Raw genomic sequence first — 20,598 nt, forward strand, 5'->3', positions numbered from 1 at the left:
TCCATAAATTCATCGAAAATGTTTGTTGTTGTCTTTAAACACATTTCAACAAATTCAAGTTCACGTTAAAAAAAAAAAAACTTAAATGTTAAACATTTAAAGCATGTAAGAAGGGTGACTCCACACACATATATATATATATATATATATATATATATATATAAGTGAGGGGGGGACGGTTGTTCGTCTCGAGTTCTTCGTCATTCTTGCTTTAGGCTCCAAACTGTACCTTTTTGAAGTTTGCGTGTCTTTAAAGACACTTTTCTGTTTTTCTCTCAGGCTCGCGAAAGGCTTTGATTTGTTATTGCGCAATCTGTGTAAGAAGAACGCCGAGTGATGCAAACTTTTGTGTCGGCAGCCCGACAGGACGTACGACCTTCACATCGGCCAGCCCACCGTCTCCTACTTCCTCAAGCAAGCGGCGGGCATCGCCAAAGGAGCTGGAAAGACAGGTGAGACGTCTGCCTGCTTCCCTGGCGCCCTGCGAGCGCGTCCTGACTTTTAAGCTCAGCCCCCCCACACACACACACACACACACACACACACATTTGTGGCAGCTCCGACGGACTCTCAGCTTTCCAGTAAAGAGAATGACTAATCCCTCCTCGGCTCTTTCTCCAGCCTCCGTTCAGATGTTGACTTCTAACAGTCAGCTCAATACCCCGCTGGGGAGGTTCGGCAACAGGGAAATGCCGTTTTTTTTGTGGCGGGGTGTGTTCGAGACCCACCAGGGATTGGCGGAAAAAATGCATCGAGAGTTATGTTATCAATCAATCAATCAATCTTTATTTGTATAGCACTTTTCATACAAAAAATGCATCTCAAAGTGCTTTACATAGTTTAAAAACAAAACACTAGAAAAGTAACAGACTATAATCATTTTTAAGAACACAATACTGAGCTAAAACTATAAAAAGAAAATACTAAAAGAATTAAAAAAAAAAGAAGAGAGGAATAATAATATAAAATGCTAAATGTTCAAAAATATAAAAAACGGGATACGTAAGATTTGGTTTGACATAAAATAAAAGCTAAGATAAATAAAATAAGTACATAAAATAAGTCTTAGGTAAAAGCTACATTTAAAAAGGTATGTCTTGAGCCCGTTCTTAAAAACATGAACCACACTTAAAGCAACACGAAGGACTTTTCAGTTTATGTTGATTATGGCGGCACCATATGGACAAAAGCGGTAATGTTATGCCTGAAGGAAGACCACGTTTCCCATGAGGACAGGCGCATTGCGTGGTTTTGGAGCTCACGTCAGCGAGTGGGACGCCACTGTCCGGGTAGTTTCCCTTTTTCGTTTTTATCTCCTCAGACAAAACTTTTCAGCTGCTCTGCAGCTTTTGTCAGGAAAGCAGTTATGGACTTCCGTCTTTGTAACAAATAGGTAAAGGCAGAAGTGACGTATGCCATCAAGCAGTCAGCACATTTGTAGTTTTTTTGTGTGGCAATGTTGCGACCATTCTCCTCAATGTTGCTTAGTGCCAGTAAAATCAATCCGGCCCCCTCAGGACGTGGCAACGGTACCATTCAACTCGTTTTAAGTCCATGTTTCATCAGAAGAGTTATGAAAATGATGTATTAAGGTTGAAGAGTTCCTTAGTGCTACTTTTACTTTCAGGCAATCTTTTGCCTCTTTGCAGAAGCCAAGTCATATTACAGCGAGCGTGAGATTCATAAAAATGTCTCCGATCAGTACGGCGATAATATTAATCATTCTACGCAGAGGATAAAGAAAGATGATATGACTGCGAGTTATGTTGTCTGTCTACATGTTGTTGGACTATTTGTGTTGAAAAGAAAAGAAAGAACATTTTTGAAAAAATATCTGCATTTGTGCAGGAATCGACTGTCCTTAAGCGTGTGGAGTTCAAGTTTTTATGTCATCTCTATTTGGGCTTGGTAAGAACTTGCCAGCACCATTTTGTGGCAGCCATACAGACATTTCCAGTCTACAGAAAACTCCATTGGACTGTTTGCAAGCCACTCGGAATTCTTTTATAGGCTGTTAGCTCCCTCTACTGGTGGAAACAGGATACTGCAGTCAAACAATGCGCTTTTTCCTGTCCCTGTGGCCACACAAAATGTATTTGGCAAACTTATTTGTGGCGTGGCCGTGGCTCGGTGTTGAGACGATTGTTCAGTAGCTTCCATCAGCCTGTCCCAGGGCGGCTGTGGCTACTTAAGTAGCTTAGCGCCACCGCAGTGTGAATGTGTGAGCGCATGAATAATGTATCCATTCCATTGTAAAGCGTCTTTGAGTGTCTAGAAAAGCGCTCTATAAATCCAATGCATCATTATTATTGTTATTATTTTCACACCAAGTGCTTTCCTGATAAATCCCGTGCCTTAAACAACATTTTAACTGGAACGAAGCAGATCATAATTATAATAATAATAATAATAATAGTATGTTGCAATCTTCATTCCGTTTGAAGGTCACGAGACGGCGGGCTTGGTGTCGGTGCGAGCCGTCTACGAGATCGCCCGTGTGAAAGCGGAGGACGATTGCTTCAAGATGCGGAACACGTCGCTGGAGAACGTGGTCAAGAGCATTGTGGGCTCGGCGCGCTCGCTGGGCATCAAAGTGGTCAACCAGTAAGTGGCGCCGCCAGCCGCCAAATCGCCGCCAACGCTTTGAGTTGGGTCCAGTCAAACCTTTGATCATTTCCTGATGCGTTTAGGCACAACGAATATCACACAACCAACAGATGAAAAGATATTTCTTTTTTTTTTTAAAAACTCGGAAGGAATTTATCCAATGTTTGGCTTCTTGTTTTTTATTAATATTAATATCAAATATGAAGAAAATCACTGAGTGAGCTGAAATTGCACCCAATTGTCCAAAACATGTTGAAGTTTATTTATAGTAAAAAAGTATATTTTTAGATTAAAAGTCAAATTTTCCAAGTCAATGTCATAATTTTGGGTGAGAATAAATTCATATGTTTCCAAGAATAATCTCTTATCGATTTGAAAATGATTGGTGAATGACGGTCACATTTTTGAGAAAATCTTTTTATTTTTTATTTTTATTTTATTTTATTTTTTTATTTACATTTTTTAGATTAGTCACAACGTAATGAGAATATAATAAAGTGATATATTTATAGTGTGAAAATAAGTCTGTATATTTTGGACTAAAATGTTCTCCATTTTCAAAATTCAAGTCTTAATATCACAAGAATAAAGTTTGATATTTTCGATGAACCCCTCAATAATATACAAATAAAGTTGTGTTTTTAGGAATAAATTAATTGCATTATCACACAAAATAAGGTTTTCTAGTCTTCAGAATAGACTCTCATGTTGTTCTTTATTTTAATGTCATTAATTAAATGTTTGTTATAATAGTATAATTGTCCAACTTATTTTTAAAATAATTGTCACAGCATCATCAATAAATTTTCAAGATTTGAAAAGTCATATGTTTGACACAAAAGTCATAAATTAACCAGATTCACTTCAACATTTAGTGTGAAGATCGATGAAGCAACAAACGTTATCTGCAGTCGTTTCTCTTGCCAAGGAGAAAAAAAAAACAAAAAAAACAAACCCCTGGCCTCATCCTTCTTTTTGCTTTTGTGTTTAGCTTGTCCGCCGACGAGTACAAAGTGTTCATGGAACAGCGAGAAGAGAAATTGAAGGCGGACGCGGCTGCAGCGGCGGCCCAGGCAGCGGCTGAAGCGGCGCAAAGCAAGTCCAAATAAAACCTCATCCGTTGCCACGACTCATTACTGACACCTACTGGCCACGTGAGGTGCAACACTGTCCTCCATAGAAAGCCAGTGGAATAGTTGCTCCCTATCCTTGCATATCCAGTGCAAGTTACATGCATTAGTAAACACTTTGGCCTCATTGATCAAGACAATTCTGCGCGCTCGTACAACAACCTTTGTATTATTATTATTATTTTTATTCTGCATACTAGTAGGACAAGCTCACCTTACCATTAGTACTACTAGTGAAGTGCTGGATGTTAACATGTAGAATTTTATAATGTCACTAACTCACTAGTAGTCAGTTAGTGCACAGTTTTGCCTAACTAGTACCCCGTCTACTGCCCCGGAGCCAGCTGGGATAGACTCCAGCACACCTGAAATTCTTGATAAGGTCGCTACTAGTGTGTGGAAAATGTCGACAATAGTTGGCACCGTGCTAATGCAGCTCAGTTGGTAAGACAAAGGTAGCACTAGTCATGTATAGCAAAAAAAAAAATGTAATTACTTGTTCTTGTTCTACCAGTGCGCTGAATTGTCTTACTAGTGAGGCCTAAGGACATACTAGTGCACGGACCTTAAATTGGCTATGCAGGATTTAAGACTTCCATACACACCGATTCCTATTTCTACTCATTGTATACATGCACCAGCACTAAATAAATCAATTTTAACTCTTTGGCGTGTCTCGTTTGACTTTAAATTTCTCACACTCAATTCCCCAAAAAAAAAAAAAAAAAAAAAAAAGAAGTCAGTTGCACCATCGACGTTTTCCCGCAAGGGGGCGCTATCATCACTCTTCAAAGTTGACATCTTATGACGCACGTAAGTCGCTCAATCCATATGTGGTTATTTGACTTGACATTTCTCATGCAAGTCGAGCTTCTTGTGCAGTACGAAAAAAAAAAGTTTGAAATTATATTGTTGGCGAGCCCCAAATGTGTTTGACTTCATATTTCATATGTTTTGACATGAGCTTCCCGTCACTCCATTTGTACATTTGACTTGAAATTTCTCAACCAGGTCTTGGTGGCTTCTTGATAAGAAAGTGTAAGAAAGGTTTTCCTCATGTTGCCGTTATAAAGCTCAAAACTGTACAGGCAAGCTTTCTTTTTTCTTTTTCCTTTTTTTTTTTTACTGGCAGACCTCAAATATTGCGTTGTTCATGCTGATGGATTTTAATTTTTTTTTGTGCCGAGATATTTGGTGCAGTTTCTGTTTCTATCAGGTGAGGGCAGCAGTCGACTGTTCCACAAAGGTCCGTTTGTAGCTGAATGTGAAATCTTTTTTTTTAGATGAAAAATCCTATTCGTTGACATTCACTGAAATGTCAACGCGTGTAAATGAGAGCGAGGACTTTCAGCCCAATCTGTCTTTGCGATTCGTTCCGGTGGGTCCTCGGGAACGTTTCAGCTCGCGAGTTCCGAATCAACTTGAATGGATTTCTAATTGCACTTTTGCCAACACGTTCCAATTTGATGCGGAAGGTAGAAACGATACGACTGCGCACCAGCTAGCGTTGTTATTTTTTAACAGTAATCTTTTGCCATCCAAACATTCCTCTGTGACGACACATTCCCATTCCAATCCGAAAATTCAGATTCAACGTTCATTTTTCATTTGTTTTCTCTATTCGAGCCACCACCGGTTTGAGCTTTGATTGATTTATTTTTAATTTTTTTTGTTATTATTTTATATATTAGTAGTAGTATTATATCTTTATATATATATTATTTATTTGAGATTAATTTTTACATTATTTTATGTATGTTATTTATTATTAGTAGTAGTATTATACCTTTATTTATATATATATATATATATATAAATTATTTATTTATTTAATTTATTTGTGATTGTTAATTTTTTTTAGAGCTTTATTTAAGCTCCTCTACTCACTTTGAGGAAATTCTTTGTAACGGAGTTGCCACTAGATGGTGACAAAGAAATACCTAATAATAGAGAATAAGTAAAAAAATATATATATCTAATTTTTAAATCTGCATAAGGTAAAAATGTGAGAATGCTGAACCACAAACATTCATGGGTCATTGCATTTGTACCCGATGACTTCCCGCCAGCGTCGCGTCCGTGCACGTGCGTAACGTAAACGTGTTATGTAACATTTGTGCGGCATAGAAAAGGGTGCAAACGCTCCGACGGTTTGCTAAACGGTCGGATTGCCTCCGCCGCCTCACTTTGTCCCACTTGCCTCTTTTTACTGTACCTCTAAATTTAGCATCCCCTTACTCACCCTTTTGTGCCCCCCCCCATCCCCCTCCCTTCCTCTCCTCTGCTCTCCTTCTTTCGTCAGCCGAGCCGAGCCGCTGAATGGATGCTGAGAATAGAGCGTGGCGCCGGAATGACCATATATGGAGCCCTGCTCGTCGCAGGTACGCCGATGCAATGAGGGGATTTGTAAAAGGAGGGGTGTGTCATCATCATCATCATCATCATCATCATCATCATCGTCGTCGGCACGGTCGTAGGCGGGAGGCGAACCCACAAAGCCGAGCTCGTGCGTCACTCTGAGTCAGATGGCGTCTCGTCACGCGCGTGCGTCAGCGCTGTTGCCGAGCGAAGCTCGCTCGGGGGGGAAGAAAAGGAGGAGGATGACGAGGATGCTGACGATGACGAGGATGATGATGATGACGAGGACGAGGACGAGGGCGCTGATGCTGAGCAGCCACTGACGACACGTCGGCCCTAGAAATCTCCCCTCGTACGTTTCACATGCGCAACCTCGGACAAAAGCGACATACGCAACGTTCACACATCACGGCGCGTTAGTACAACAACTCGGTCTCACTAGTCAGGATTTTTTTCACGACTGTCATTTTTGGTCTAGTAGCATCCTTATCAAGGATATCAAACAAATGCTCAAATGGTTTCTCTTCAAGCCTTTAAATACTAGTCAAATGCTCAAATAAATAAGCAAATGGCTTTTCACAAAGCTGCTTGCTTTTTTGAATACATAAATTACTAGTGCGCTAGTTTGTCCTCACTATGAAGGCAATTAAGTGCACTTCTATTTTTGATATGACTTGTAAAGACTCGATAAATGCGCTTAATTCTAATTAACTCCACGTGACTAAAACTGTGAGGCAAAACTGCACTAGTTGACATCGGCATGCGATGCTAGGGAAATGCTAGCTGCTACTAGTAGAATTGCATAACGCCACAAGCAGTGATCAACCACTGCTCAGTTTCACCTCACTAGTGACGTCGTCGTCCGATTAGTACGCCAAAGACAGTGGTGGGAAAACAACAGGAGTGGTTTGACGCCAGTGCAGCGAATTGTTTTTCCAGTGAGGACAAAGAGGTGAACTCGTACATCGAGGAATTGTCAACAATTTGTTGCCGGGACTGACGACACCTCAGCCGCATTATAAGTGCACTTTAATATAAATGCATTTGTCACATTCAAATACACTTATAAGCAAGACAATAGAACTTTGCTCCACAATGTCCTTTCTGCAGTTAAGTAGCATTTGTCATATTGGATGCCATACAAATCTCTCTCTTCATATATTTGCTATGTACAAACCTTCATACAAATGTTTACAACCTTCTGGGAAAAAAAAAAAAAAAGGAATATATTTCACATGTCACACATCCAGTAATACGAACACGTGTGATAATCTGAAGTTCGCCGTCGAAGAGTTCAACTCGTAGGAATCAAAAATCCTTTACTTGATCGTAGACGACTCTACGTGAGCGTGTCCGCACCGCGGGAATCGGAGCGTCCTCAAGCCGCGTCGCTTGGTAAAGTCACACAACAAAAGAAAGGAAGATAGAAATTCACCCCCCCCTGCCCCCCCCCCCCCGCTTCACTAAGAAGTTGATTGTGCCTCACTACCACGTGTCACGTTTGTCCGACAAACGTGACAAACACGAGAGTTGCAAAAAGCTGCCAAATATTAGCTTTGCAAAATTTTGCGGAATTTTTAAAAATGGAAATTTTTCATGGGAAGCGAAATCAAAATGTCACAAATTTAAAACATTTACACTTGGGTCTTTATAGGGAACTAATTAGGCGGAAAATATTTTTGCATCATCTGCAATAGTGAAAATCTGCAAGCATTTGGACCTCAGCGAAAAAGCTGCAATATATGAAAATTAGGTGTTTTAAAAAAATAAAAAAGGGGGAAATTCCCTCAAATTCCAAATTGAGCTCCCATGAAAAATTTCCAATTTAGAACCTTTGAAAAATTCCACATCTTAACTTCCCATGGAAATCCACTGGAAATGTCCCAGCTCTTTTGCAACCCCATTGAATATAACCCCCCCCCCCCCCCCTCCCTCCAAGGTGACCCTTGACCTGAAGGGTCCACATTCAGAGTCTAAATGTACAGTACAACGAAAGAGCGCTTTGGCAGCATAAGCCAGCTTCTCTTTACATGCTTCTTTTTTTTTTTTTTTTCCTTTTTTTTTTCTCGTTTGTTGCACATCACAAAAGTCAACACAAGTTGCGATGGACACGCACACGTATGGAATGTTAAAGGTTTTCAAGCCGCGAGCTCAAAACTCACCAGTCGCGAGTGTGCTTTCAATTCCAAAATGTCACACCGGACGGACGGACGGACGGACGGACGGACGGACGTGTCCACTTTCCATTTTGAGTCCGCCGCACGTCAGGCAAAAAAAGTGCTCAAAGTCATACTGGAAATCAACCCTATTAAAAGAGCTCCTTGTTTTCTGTCCATGTTCACAACAGATATTTTTCACTACGAGTGAATACGAATGCATGTCTTTAAGTTAAACAACGCTTAACGAGTTCAGGTGGCCCATCTGAAGCGGGAGACACCACATGGACTCGGGACTCAGCCAGTCGGGCGTCCATGTTGTTGTTGTTGTTGTTGTTGCGGTTCTGGTTGTAAATGTTGCACCAGCTTCACGATGGAACAAAAACATTTTTTTTGTTCTCGGCAGGAGACATGTCGGCGTCAGTCCTTTATACATTATGTATATTTATACACTTGAGTATGTTTTACTTTGCAGTAAAAGTATGTCTCCACAAAATATGACAATATGCCATACTTGATGAAGTAAGTCACAGACTTATTTTAGAACGGAGGGATGCTTCCACTCCCATCTGTAAGACAAGAAAACAAAAGAAAGGAAAAAAGTCAGACGTGTGCACATGGTAGGAAGGAATCCAAACAACTTCAGGCCTTTTCACACTGCACTTAGCAACACGACACTGGCCTCCCACATGCGACCTCCTCATCGGCTGCTATGCAAGCGCTTCCGAATTTGGGCAATCTTGCACCGAGAAAACCGAGTTCGAGTTCTGGATGAAGCTAAAATGCACGAGAATTTTGTCTGTGACTCTTCCGGTCTCTCGGCGCTGTTTAAGGTCGTGCGCTGTTGCGCAATCGTTTGGTGTCTTCTTCCCATTTACATGGAAACTGACTCCTTATTTTTTTATATATTTTTTTGAGTTGAAACAAAACATGAAAATGTGTTTCCCGCACAAAGATGCTGAAAGTGTGAAATTTCGACATGCCAAGCCTGAAGATGCGTCGTAACATCGTCAAAGGAAGTCATGAAAAATACCAAGAACGTCCGAACGATTGTTGCAATGTTAAAAATTGTCATGTCACGATATTAAAAGCAGCACATCTTTTAAAAAGGTGCGGATGACTTCCATTTGTGCGCTTCCAGCACCCTCTGCTGGCTAGTTAATTAGCGCAATTTCATTTGAATTAGGCATGTTTTGGTCGCCTACATTTAAGACCCACCCATTATATAGATGAGACATTTAAAATAAAATGACCGGCCAAGTCTATTTCTTTGTTACTGCTGTGATACAAAAACACAATATTAATACTACAGATTTTTTTTTTCAAAATATCATGTTTTTTTTTTTTTGGGACTATCGTATCATGACGTTCATTTGGTGATAATATCATATTGTGACGTTTGGCTATCGTGACATAGCCACGCTTTAAAAACTGATGTCAGCTTGTCATCATCAGGTCGCAGCAGAGAGACTGGAAGAGTCACAGAAAGGCAAAGAATTGGACTTCCTTGGAAACGTTCATCACGTTATAAATCTTCACGTTCACGTCATCGGCTCATCCCGAATTTGCACCTCTGACTTTCTCTCCCTCTAATTTTCAGGTAGTAAGACGAGAATTTGTGTCCGAACGTGCAGAATTGAATCAATGCGAGCGAGTCTCACCTTTGTGGAAGCACTGCGGCGATGGATGACACTGGAGTTGATACAACTCAGGTTGTTGCCCTAAACCAGGGGCGATCGAGGCACCTGCCCCAAACATGGGCTCCAACACGGCCAGTTCCTCCAGGAGGGACTGAGCGCAGGAGGCGGCGGCGGCGGCGGGGGAGAGCGCCGGCGAGCTGCAGCTGACGCCGGCATTGGCGGGCCCCGGCGAGGCGGTGAGGATGAGCGGAGGAGAAGCCGGTATGGAGGAGCAGGAGGACACGGGAGATGACGCCACCTCCATCTCCACGTCCTCCACCGGCTCCTCCTCCATGGCGACCTCGTCGCTCTCCCCGCGTCCGTCCGCAGAGTTAGCTTGCGCCGATTGGACGCTACAGAATTGGCCCGCCCCCTCAAACTGGGAGGCTCGGTGCCAGTGCACTGGTGTCGGAGGAGAGGCCGGGCCGGAGGCGTCCGGGATGGGCGAGGGGGACTCGGGTACGTCTCGGAGGAGGCTGTCCAGGATGCTCTCTTCAAACAGAGAAGTGTCGTCCTCCAGGAAGACGGCAAAGTCCAGACCTCGCCACGCTTTGACGGGATAAAACTCCCGAAGCGCTTGCGGCGAATCGGCCGTCTCGGCGGGAGCCAGGAAGGGGGACGCAGGGTTGGACAAGGGGGACATGGACGGAGGGGACAGCTTGGACAGGAGGGGGTCCAGGTAGAAGCCCTCCGCCAGGGAGCTGATGTGCTGAGCCAGCAGCGAGATCTCCGCCCTCTCCTTGTCCCGCTCTCGCTCCAGGGAGAAGAAGGAGAGGCAGGGCTGCTTTCCGGGGGAGGCCTCGGGGGTGAGCAGCCCCTCGGGGGGGCACTGGACAGGCCCCAGGGGCACGTCCACGTAGAGCGGCCCCCGAACCTCGGGAAGGGTCATCACCGTGCAGTCGCCGTCTCCCGGGCTGTCCGGCGTGGGGGGCAGTTTCTCGTACAGGGTCCCGCAGCACGGGTCCGTTGCAAACAGAAGTTCTGTGGAGGGCACGGGAAGGCTGAGGGGGAGCTTGGCGGACAGGGTGGTGGGGGGCGCGGGGCTGGAGGCGGTGGTGGTGGGCGGGGCCGCGGCAGAGGTGGCCAGGGAGGTGGTGGCGGTGGTGGCGGACGGCGGCGGCGTGGTGGTGCCGGTGGGGTCGAAGCTGAAGTGCGGCTCCCCGAACGGGAAGCTGGCCCCTCCCATGAGGGGGGTGTACGGGGGCGTGCACACAAACTCTTTGGTCTGCTGAGCTTGCGAGGCGGGCACGGGCGGGAGCGGCAGCGGCAGAGCCGGCAGAGGCGGGTCCAGCTCGAAGGAGGGCGGCATGAGGATGTTCTGGGTCAGGAAGTCCAAGTCGGACACCGTCTCCACCGTGACCGGGGTGGGCGAGGGCGCCGCCGAGGGGCTGCGCGCGGGGGGCGGCTGGAAGAAGGCCTCCTCCTCCAGGGACGAGATGCTGGAGCGGGGCTCCGCCTCCGTCCGCATGACCTCGGCCGCCGAGCCGGCGCGCTCGTCCGAGGACGCCACGCTGCAGCCCGCCGTGCTGAAGTCGAAGGACTGGCCCGACAGGCCGCTGCTGCCGGGCGTGAAAACCTGGTCGGGGCTGGAGAGGGTGTCGGGGGACTGGAGGCTCTCTTGCTGGGGGGGCCCCGAGCTCAGGACCAGGCTGAGCTGAGTCTGCTCCGAAGTCAGCTGCTGACGCACTGACCACGCCTCCGACTCGCTGGAAGGAGAAAAAAGGGGCAAATGTTTGGTGCCAAGTTGACAAGTCTTTTGAGGAGCTTCGTTTAGACAAAAGTAGTGCTTTGACAGCATATTAATCTCCATTTAGACAAATATAGTCATTTGGTGCCACCTTAAAAGCATGTTCCCAAAACATTGTGCCTTGGCTCACTAACTCACTAACTGTTGAGGACGTATTTGCGACGGGTTCGAGGCGGCGACGGCGTTCCGTACCTGATGACGTAATTGCTGCTGGCGACGGGGACGTCTCCGGGTTGCAGCTGCAGGACCATGTAGAGCCAAACCCAGGTCTGGTCCCGAGCCTGCACACGTACCACCATCTCGCCTCGGCCTTCTCCTCCCTCGCGAACTGGTGAGTCACAGCGCAACTTAGTTTTGGGTTTGTTTGTTTTTTGCCTTTTGAGTGCGGCGGCGGCGGCGGCGGTGGCGGCGGTGGCGGTTCCCGTGGGTGCTTTGTGAGCCGACACTTACGCAAGCTGCGATGCTGAGCGCAGGCGTGCGCCAGATCGTGCGGGTGGATCAGCTCGTACCAGGAGCGCGAGTGCAACGTCGCCACGTCGTAGCCCAGGTAAGCGCGCATGCTGCGGGGGAGGGGAAGGAAACGTTCCATTAGTAAACGCATGCTGACATCAAAACATCCCATCTCCAAATTTGGTCAATTTCCGATTTCCCACAAACTCATTTGATTGGCTGCTGTGTTTGCCAAACGATTGAGCAAGTGTTGACTTGCGCTCTTTGACGATGAAAAGTTTGTTTGTCAACTTTTCCGTTTGCATCTCGACTGTCGCATAACGCAAAATTCAAGACTTGCGTCCATTTTGCAACATTTCTCAATTTGAAGGGAGAAATCGTTGCCTCATAAATATTCATGACGTGTTTCTTCTTTCTTTACTTTTCAAATGTTTCAAACTTTTTTTTACTCAAAAATATCCAAATTTCTAGAAAATGTTCCCTTTTCGTGTAGTTTGAAATGAAAAGTTTGAATTTGATCTTAATTGTCAATTCAACATAATTTGTCATTTGTTATCTTTTCAAATATGCGACATATCCTCAGATTCTTTATACTATTTTTTTCTTTCCGAAATAAAATATTGTATGTAAAATATTTTTGGAAATCTTAAAAATTGCAGATTTTATTTCTAAAAAAATAAAAAAATTAACAAATATATATTTTTTAAATGCCAATTTCCCTTCCTTTGTGTCCTCTTCCCCGTTCTTGCCCGTTTCCACAAAATAGCCAACTTTATAAACCGATCTTTTTTTTCACAAAATATAATCCCCCAAAAATATTTTATTTTTTTCAAAAAAAGTGCCTTTTCCCCAAACTGACTCATCCCGTCGAGTCTCGCGTACCTTTCGTGTGCGGCGTGCAGCCTCAAGTCTCGGCCGTGCTGGGAGTGAAAACCTTCCAGGAAGAGGTTTGCGTCGGCGGCGGAAGGCCCGCTCGCCGCGCTCGCCGCGCTCTCTGGTCCGGCGCAGGCGGGACTGCTCTCCAAAGGCGAGCAGAAACACACCCAGACGGGATTGGAGGTCCAGTAGGATCCGCCGGCGGCGCCGCCGACATCTGGCACCGGCAGGCGGCGGGCACGGATCAGAACCAGCTTGTTCCCGGCGCTCTGCCTGCGCACCGACTTGGAGGTGTTGAAGTGGCAGCGGAAGAGACGATCTGTGACGGGGAAGCCAAGGCCAACCTTTAGCGGCACCCATGGCAATCACAGAAGATCAACGCCACTGCTCTTATCTTACCCGTCTCGGGGGAGGCTGCGCCGGACAGATTATTCCTGACGGTCAGCTGATCGGAAGCGTCGATGATGTCATACACGCTGTCCCCCTGCGCCACCAGGTCCACCTGACGCACACGGACGTGTGATCAGCTTTCGGTAGATGAAAGGACGGACGGACGGACGGACGGACGGCCGGACGGCGGGACTCACCATAGAGTGTCCCAGGTGGTCGCAGACGGCGTCGGACAGGTAGAGCAGCTTCCCCTCGGCGGTGAGCAGCATGAGGAAGCCCGGCAGAGCCTGCATGAGCTCGGACAACTCGGGCAGGGACAGGAAGCGGCCGCTCGAGTCCGCCGGTGCACTTCCTGTCTCTACTTTCGTGCCAACAACAAGAAAAACGCTTTAGGGGGCGTGTCGGCGTTCAGCACCACGGACAGTGACGTCGTCAACACACGATCGTCATGATAGAAAAAGATCATGAAAGCTAATATTGAATGCTCGATGGATGAAACTGTTTCTATATTTTCTGTCAATAAAAATAGAAAAGAAATCTCCAAATAGTGTAGTGTTTGTTTATTTGATTTGATTTTGTAACCAGTGGGTGCGTTCAGCACCACGGATAGCGCCTCGCGATGGCGCGCTCCCCTTTTCAGGACCTCGGATAGCGCCCAGCCACTGCCGCGCCAATAAACACATCAAACGCACATAAACAAAAGCGTCTCTCAAAAAGCACTCATCAACCAAGCGTTTGAGAATTTGACCCGCCCCTTAAAGACACACATCGACACTTAGAGTTCCGTCGCTACGTCACGGTTTCAGTCATTGTGGATTCACTGTATCGCAGATTTTCATTTGTGACGTTTGTCATCTGGGTTCTGCTTCAGGCAAGCCATGTTAAGATTAAAAAATAAATCGTCGTTTATTTTACATTCTGCATGCTAAAAGTTACGTTTACTAAGTGTAACAAGTGCACCAATATCAGCTATCAGTATCGAGCCTTATTCCTACATATCGTAAACGGCGACCGATACCTGTACCATTTTACGGAAGTAGAAAATTGCCTTTAATTTCATGCAATTTTGAAAGAAATATGCTATATTGTCATATATTGGTCTTTCTTTAGAATTATCAATGATTTTGGGGGGGCAGAATTCTATGTATCAAAAGTACTATAGTATCAATACTTGTTCAGTATTAGTGGCTAAAAAGTGCTATCAAACATCCTCACTTGAATGTTGGATGATATTTTTTTGTAACGCATTGCTGTCATTTCAATGAGAAAATGAATTGTTGTTAAATGTGCTAAATTGCAGCTGGATGATGATGACGATGATGATGATGATGACGACGACGACGAAGCTGGGAATTGTCTTACCGGGCGGCGAGAAGAAGACGGACTTCCTGGTGTACATGCAGGCCAGCGACATGATGTGCAGGTACGACAGTTTGGCTTTGTCGGCCTCGCAGACGGGCAACAAGTCCTTCAGGTTGCGGATCTCGGCGTTGATCTGGTCCCGTCTGGCCTTGGAGGCTCCTTTGGTGGATCGGTACATGCTGGCTGCGATGGCCGAGGCCAGAAAGAAAAGAGGAAGGAAGGAGGAAGGAAGGAGGTCCCGCTGCAGGGCAGGCTCGCCGGTTATTGGACTTTCTTCATGGCCGCCGCGCGCTGAGCTCGGTGGGCTGACAGTTTGCGAGGGACTCTGCTCGCAAGCGTCTTATATAGGCTGGGAGCGAGGGGGGCTCCCTGACGCGCCCGCCGACGTAACGAGGAGGAGGGGGTGGGGAGGATGGCTCATCCGAGTGGATGCTGCGAGCGCCGAGCTCCTCTCGCTCCCTCCCTCCGAACCTCCCAACCTCCCTCCCGCCCTCCCCGGCGGTGACTGCGCGCGGACGTCAGCGCTCGCCTCTCCCCGCCGATGACGTCGGGATGAAACGGGGAGCTCCGGCCACGCAGAAAGCCTGATTTGGACAAAAACGAGTAAGGGGCGGAGCCAGCGTAAAAACGTACAACGGAGTCACCCAGTGATGAGGGAGGGGGGGAGGAAGGGGGAGGAAGGGGGAGGAAGGGGGAGGTGTGCTGCCTGCATCCGAGGAGAGGAAGCGCGTTTGTATGTGGATGCCAACGTTTGCTTTGGCTGCTCCATCCTTTCATCACAGCTTGCTAGTTAGCATCTTTACACATTTCACAATTCTTTCCATCCATCTTTTTTTTCTATCAGCCTCTCCATCTTTCAAGCATCCTGTCTTTTTTTTTTATTTCACCGTCTTTCCGTCTATTAACCTTCAATCTCTCTCTGACATTCGGTTTTACTTTTCCGTCATTCTATCTGTTGTTGCATCATTCACTATATTGTCTTTCTGTCATTTTATCATCTTTCTATCATTTTATCTTGTGTTGCATTTCTCTTTCATTCTGTTTTTCCCTCCATCCAATTTTCTTTAATTGTATCCAGCTATCAAAATATCCACAATATAAACATGATACATTTCCGAGCTAAGCTAATTACTTAACTAGCATTTATCTGTTTTTCAAGCTAAGCTAACCAACGTCTGTCCGTCCGTCCGTCTGTCTGTCTGTCTGTCTGTCTGTCCGTCCGTCCGTCCATCCCTCTATTGATCTCGCTCCCAATCTTTCAATGTCTGTATATCGTTCAATCTCTGCCGTTGGTTTCTAATGAATGTGTTTCGGTTGTGATGTTGAAAATGCATGAATGAAGGAGGAGGAGCCAAGTCGCATGTGGGATGAACGGATGAAGCGATGAATGGATGAGGCTCATGCAGCATCCCGCAGACATTGGCGCGGGGGGGGGGGGGGGGTTCTAAAAATAGATTGAACGGTTGCATCTTACCGGTGAGACGCGCGCACATGCGTGGGCTGCTGCATGGCGCCCCCTGCAGCCCCCCTGCAGCTATTTATAGAGCAGGAGGAGCACTTGAATGGACAAAAGGAAACATAACAAGCACACTTTCCAAAGACAAAAGCTCAAATGTGATCTTCTGCATGGATTCAATGATTTATTTATTTTATTAATTTCTTCATATTCAAATGATGTCGTAATCTTTTGCTTGAACACGTCACATTTTAATGATGTTCTTATTATTAGGGACGTTCAATACCACTTCTTTTTTTTTTTTCAGTTCGATACCAGTATGGGTGCTCAACTCTTTTGATACATAATCCCCCCCCCCCCAAAAAAAAAAACAATCACAAATAATTTGACCCAATATTGCATTTTTCCTCAAAAGCACATGAAATTAATGGCAATTTTCTATGTTTATAATTGGTAGTTTCCGATCAAATAATGACCGCAAGAAGGCACGCGAGTAGCGATACCTTGAAAAAAGGCTAGCTAGGTATCAGCTTGACACCGATACCTGGTATCGGTACTCGTCCATTCCTAGTTATTGCTATTATTATATGTTGGAACTCAACTAAGTCGCAAATGTGGAAAATTAGTTGACAAAAAAATTCTGCCTCGAAGCGGGGGGGGGGGGGCAACAATTGATTTCTATTGTTTAAATGATCACATCTATGACATTCCTAGAAAATCACAATCTTGTGAAAGCAAGAAAAACCTTTCAGCAAAAAGTTCATTTGCAATTTTTGGGGTTTAAAAAAAGAAAGCTTGCGCAATGATGCTAACAAGCTAACAAGTCATTGTGGTCGTCTTCTTAGTCTTCCACTTTGAGCTCTTAAAGGTGCAGTTTAATTGGCAACCAGTGCTACTTACCTGTATGATGATAATAGCGATGACGTCACTCGCACGGGTTCATAAAATGAGTCCATTAACGAAGCGGTCGTCAAAGGTTGAGCTCATCTTGAAGGGATCCAAGACGAGGCGAGTCACGCTCGCAAACACAAATAACATCAGCCTTTAGCTAAGCTAACAGGCTAATGGAAATTAGCACGAGTAAGTCTAAACCTGCAAACAACTTGTACTTGAGCACGCTTTTATTACACAACAATGCTCGCAGGAAAATATTTTCTCTGCTCTTTAGGAACACGAAATTTGAATCATTCTTGCTTTAAATCATGCCGCGTGTCTTCCGGTCGAGCTCAGCGCTGCCCCCAGCTTATTGTGGCACAACGTGGTACTGCACTCAAGAGGCACAATTAAAATGTGATCTAACGTGTTTGAGCTGACGTGAAGCGTTTGAAATGTTGCTAGGTAACATTTCGAACCTGCGTCTGCCGTCCCTAATGAAGTGGCCAGTATTGCGGCTTTCATGACGACGGCGGTTGCTACTCCGCAGCGTGCTGACGTCGCGCGCGGCCATTGTTGCGCTTGTCATGAAAACGTCTTCCATTGAGAGGCCCGTCCGTCCGTCCGTCCGTCTGTCCGCTCGAATGTTTGTCATTATCGATGAACTGTATCTATTGACCGTCATCTTGATTGTACAGCATCAGGCATCCACTTTGATCCGCCAAGCGTATACGACAAATCTGTCTTCGTTATCGATCTAGCGACGGTATCTGCATAGCGACTGTATCTCTCTCTACACGGCAAACTGTATCGACCTATGGCAGACCCATCACATCTTACCTGTCCGGCCTGTTTTTGCATGTTTCTCTCCGCCGACACACCTGATTCATGATCACGATTGTTATCAGGCTTGCTGATGAGCCGATCATCGCATTCAGTTGTGTTGGAGGAGGGGGACATGGAGAGAGCAGGCTGGGATAGGGGTTCTCCGGGAACCAACTGGGGCACCTTTGACCTGTCATGTCTGTCTCCCGACCAAATCAATCTGCCGTGTCTGCCCAGTTTATCGATTGATTGTACTGAGCAACCTTTTATTTTTACAAGATGGCCGTTTTGATCTAAACTATTTCCCAACTGTATTGGGCCATTGGCAAAGAGAAACTTTTTTGTATCTTTTGTATCTTTTCCAACTGATGCTGTTTGTCTGCTGCGTGTATGTGGCAGTAGGAGGTGTTGCTAGGCAACAGATTAGCTCATTCCTTTCTCTTTTTTTTTTCAAGAAACAAAGTGCAGACCTTGAAATCTGTGGATGTAAAAATAAGCACCGAGAAAAATATCACCTCGCTGGGACTTGAGTGTGTGCGTGTGTGTGCGTGTGTTTCCCTCATGTCTCTTTTATGCAACTTTGTCCCCAAAATAAAAAAGCTCCCCCACTTATTTATACCTCACAAAAGCCAAGCAAAATGTCTGCCACAAAGCGTGACAGCAGCACTCCCAACTCTAAATTCTCATTGGTCGACTCCCACGTCACTCACCAGGCCAAGCCCCGCGCCTTTGAAAGCCACGCACACTCAAAGTCACAGATTGTTGATTGACTTATTCACTGCCAGTCCATAAAAAAAAAATGGATCAGTTGTGTTTATCTGATTTATTGATGGATAATTGTTAGAATAATCCATTTAAAGAAATATTCAACCAGCATCCCTGGTGAATAAGACTTATTTATTGAATGTACATTTTTTTCATGTAAGAAGATGAAGATTGATTGTAAAGTGCTTGTCGCTTTTTGTGTTTGTGTGACTTGAACACATTTGATTTGTCAGCAGGCAGCCCCAATTTGCACGATGATGATGACGAAGATGAAGATGAAGTGCGTGCGTGCGTGCGTGCGTGCGTTCTGTCAGTGTTGTTTGTGTCGCGATGATGACTAAAGGTGAGCGGGAACATGCCGAATTTTGGCACTTTTTTTGTGTGTGTGTGTGTCCCGAGCTCGGTTTGGTGCGAAAGTCGCACCTGTTGGCAGGACATCTGCACGCCGCCGATGCCGCCGATGCCGCCGCCGATGTCGCCGAACACGAGATCGCCGTCGACGTGTCCGGCGTGTGAGTCAGGAACACGGAGTGCGTGTTGTTGATGAATGGGGTGTGAGAAGGACAAAATGGAGTCGGCGTTTGGCTGATTCAAGCGGCCGTGTTTGAAAACAACAAGAAAAGTCAGTCAAAGTAAGAATTGATTGATTGGTTGATTGATTGATCCATTTTGATCAATGAGAGCCAGTGAATTTTCACAACAGCGAATTAAGACCGAATGAATACTTGATCTTACCCAAGCGTGGAAAATGAGCTCAAATGTGAATTCGATTTTTTTTTTTTGTTATTGATTAGTTCATATTGATCACTTATCAACATGCGTTATCGATGAATGACTGTTTCGTCACATGTTGATTGCATTCATCACATCCAAACGCAATTTTTTTTTTTCAACGCAGTGCTCAGTGTGAGCCTCCCACAAAAGGCAAGTTTGTGATGTGCAAGCGCTGAATAAGGAGCACGGAAAAAACGCCTTCATCTTCCTCCTCCTCCTCCTCCTCCTCCTCCTCCTCTTCTTGTGCTGCGGCCGTACATGTCGCCTTGCACCTTCTTCTTTGTGCCTTTTCAATAAGCGGTTTATTTTTAGCCGCTGGGCAGCCGACAAGGAGCAGGCGGCCACTTGCTCGCCCAATGTTTTCCTGCGTGTGCGCGCGCGCTCGCTCTCTTCCCAGTAGAAAAATATGTGTCAAATTGTCCATTTTCCTCACATTTTCATTTTTGCTATTTACAATATTTAGTAGTTACATACACGCAAAATGTAAATATACTTCAACCGTTTAAATAAAATTGATTAAAAAAATCAACTAATACAAGTAGTAACTCTCTCATTTATACAAAGTGAATGAGTGACTCACTTAGTCACTCACTCACTAGTAACTCACCAACGCTCTAGTAACTCTCATTTCTACTGAGTGAGTGAGTGAGTGAGTGAGTGTCTAAATGACCAGTAACTCACACTCATTATAATTAGAATTAGAAATTAGAAGAAAAAAATTCACTCACTTACTCACACAGTCACTCATTGCCGGTGCCTGAATGAGTGAGCGCCGTTCTTCTACATGTGTCCGTATGTTGCACTCGCACCCGTTGTTGTTGTTGTTGACACCGTGAGGACATGTAGTGCGCGTGCGTGCGTGCGTGTTTGCCATTCACACGTACTTTGACTCCAGCTTGCTTGGCGTGCGTGTCGTTGTCGGTGTCGGTTGGCGCTTGGTCATTCGTTCCATTTTGGAATGGTAAGCACACTTGTTGTGAGTCAAGCAGTGCAGAACAAAACACGTCTCGAGTTTGATGACAAAAAAAGAAATCAACTCTTGCAAAACATAACAATAACAACTTTTGTGTGATGCTCAAAGCAGTCACGTTGCGTCAAAAATGAACTTGAACGCAAAAAGACGCTTATATGCAGCTTACGATTCAGACAG

General features: G+C 45.3%; 2 protein-coding genes across 3 annotated transcripts in view; one reads left to right on the forward strand and one right to left on the reverse strand.

The window, feature by feature from the left end:
- Positions 1-4,404, forward strand: part of mrpl11 (mitochondrial ribosomal protein L11) — a 53,675-nt gene extending 49,271 nt beyond the window's left edge. Inside the window, exons 5-7 of the mRNA XM_077577922.1 lie at positions 359-452; positions 2,445-2,604; positions 3,599-4,404. Coding sequence (XP_077434048.1) covers positions 359-452; positions 2,445-2,604; positions 3,599-3,716 — 372 coding nt within the window. The 3' untranslated portion in view covers positions 3,717-4,404. The remainder of the gene's footprint in view (positions 1-358; positions 453-2,444; positions 2,605-3,598) is intronic.
- A 3,655-nt stretch (positions 4,405-8,059) lies between these two features.
- Positions 8,060-15,166, reverse strand: npas4a (neuronal PAS domain protein 4a). 2 transcript variants are annotated; one of them, XM_077578913.1, is made up of 8 exons: positions 14,756-15,166; positions 13,591-13,751; positions 13,403-13,505; positions 13,010-13,322; positions 12,128-12,237; positions 11,870-12,005; positions 9,913-11,636; positions 8,060-8,820 (listed from the first exon to the last, which is right to left on the reverse strand). In XM_077578913.1, the coding sequence occupies exons 1-8, from the start codon at positions 14,931-14,933 to the stop codon at positions 8,792-8,794; spliced, it is 2,754 nt and encodes a 917-aa protein (XP_077435039.1). In that variant the 5' UTR covers positions 14,934-15,166; the 3' UTR covers positions 8,060-8,791. The 2 variants fall into 2 exon arrangements, with proteins under 2 accessions (XP_077435039.1, XP_077435038.1); XM_077578912.1 differs by having other exon boundaries at positions 13,591-13,754; positions 14,756-15,165.
- Between the last annotated feature and the right edge of the window lie 5,432 nt (positions 15,167-20,598).

Source organism: Vanacampus margaritifer, chromosome 10, assembly GCF_051991255.1.
Source record: "Vanacampus margaritifer isolate UIUO_Vmar chromosome 10, RoL_Vmar_1.0, whole genome shotgun sequence".
NCBI lineage: Eukaryota > Metazoa > Chordata > Actinopteri > Syngnathiformes > Syngnathidae > Vanacampus > Vanacampus margaritifer.

Bases quoted from the DNA above. Each gene is read 5' to 3' on its own strand.
- npas4a (XM_077578912.1), bottom strand. From the start codon at position 14,933: ATGTACCGATCCACCAAAGGAGCCTCCAAGGCCAGACGGGACCAGATC. The intron at 13,323-13,402 runs GTAAGATAAGAG...TCCCCGTCACAG, and splicing joins CGCAGCCTCCCCCGAGACGG to ATCGTCTCTTCCGCTGCCAC. The intron at 12,238-13,009 runs GTACGCGAGACT...CCTCCCCCGCAG, and splicing joins CTGCACGCCGCACACGAAAG to CATGCGCGCTTACCTGGGCT.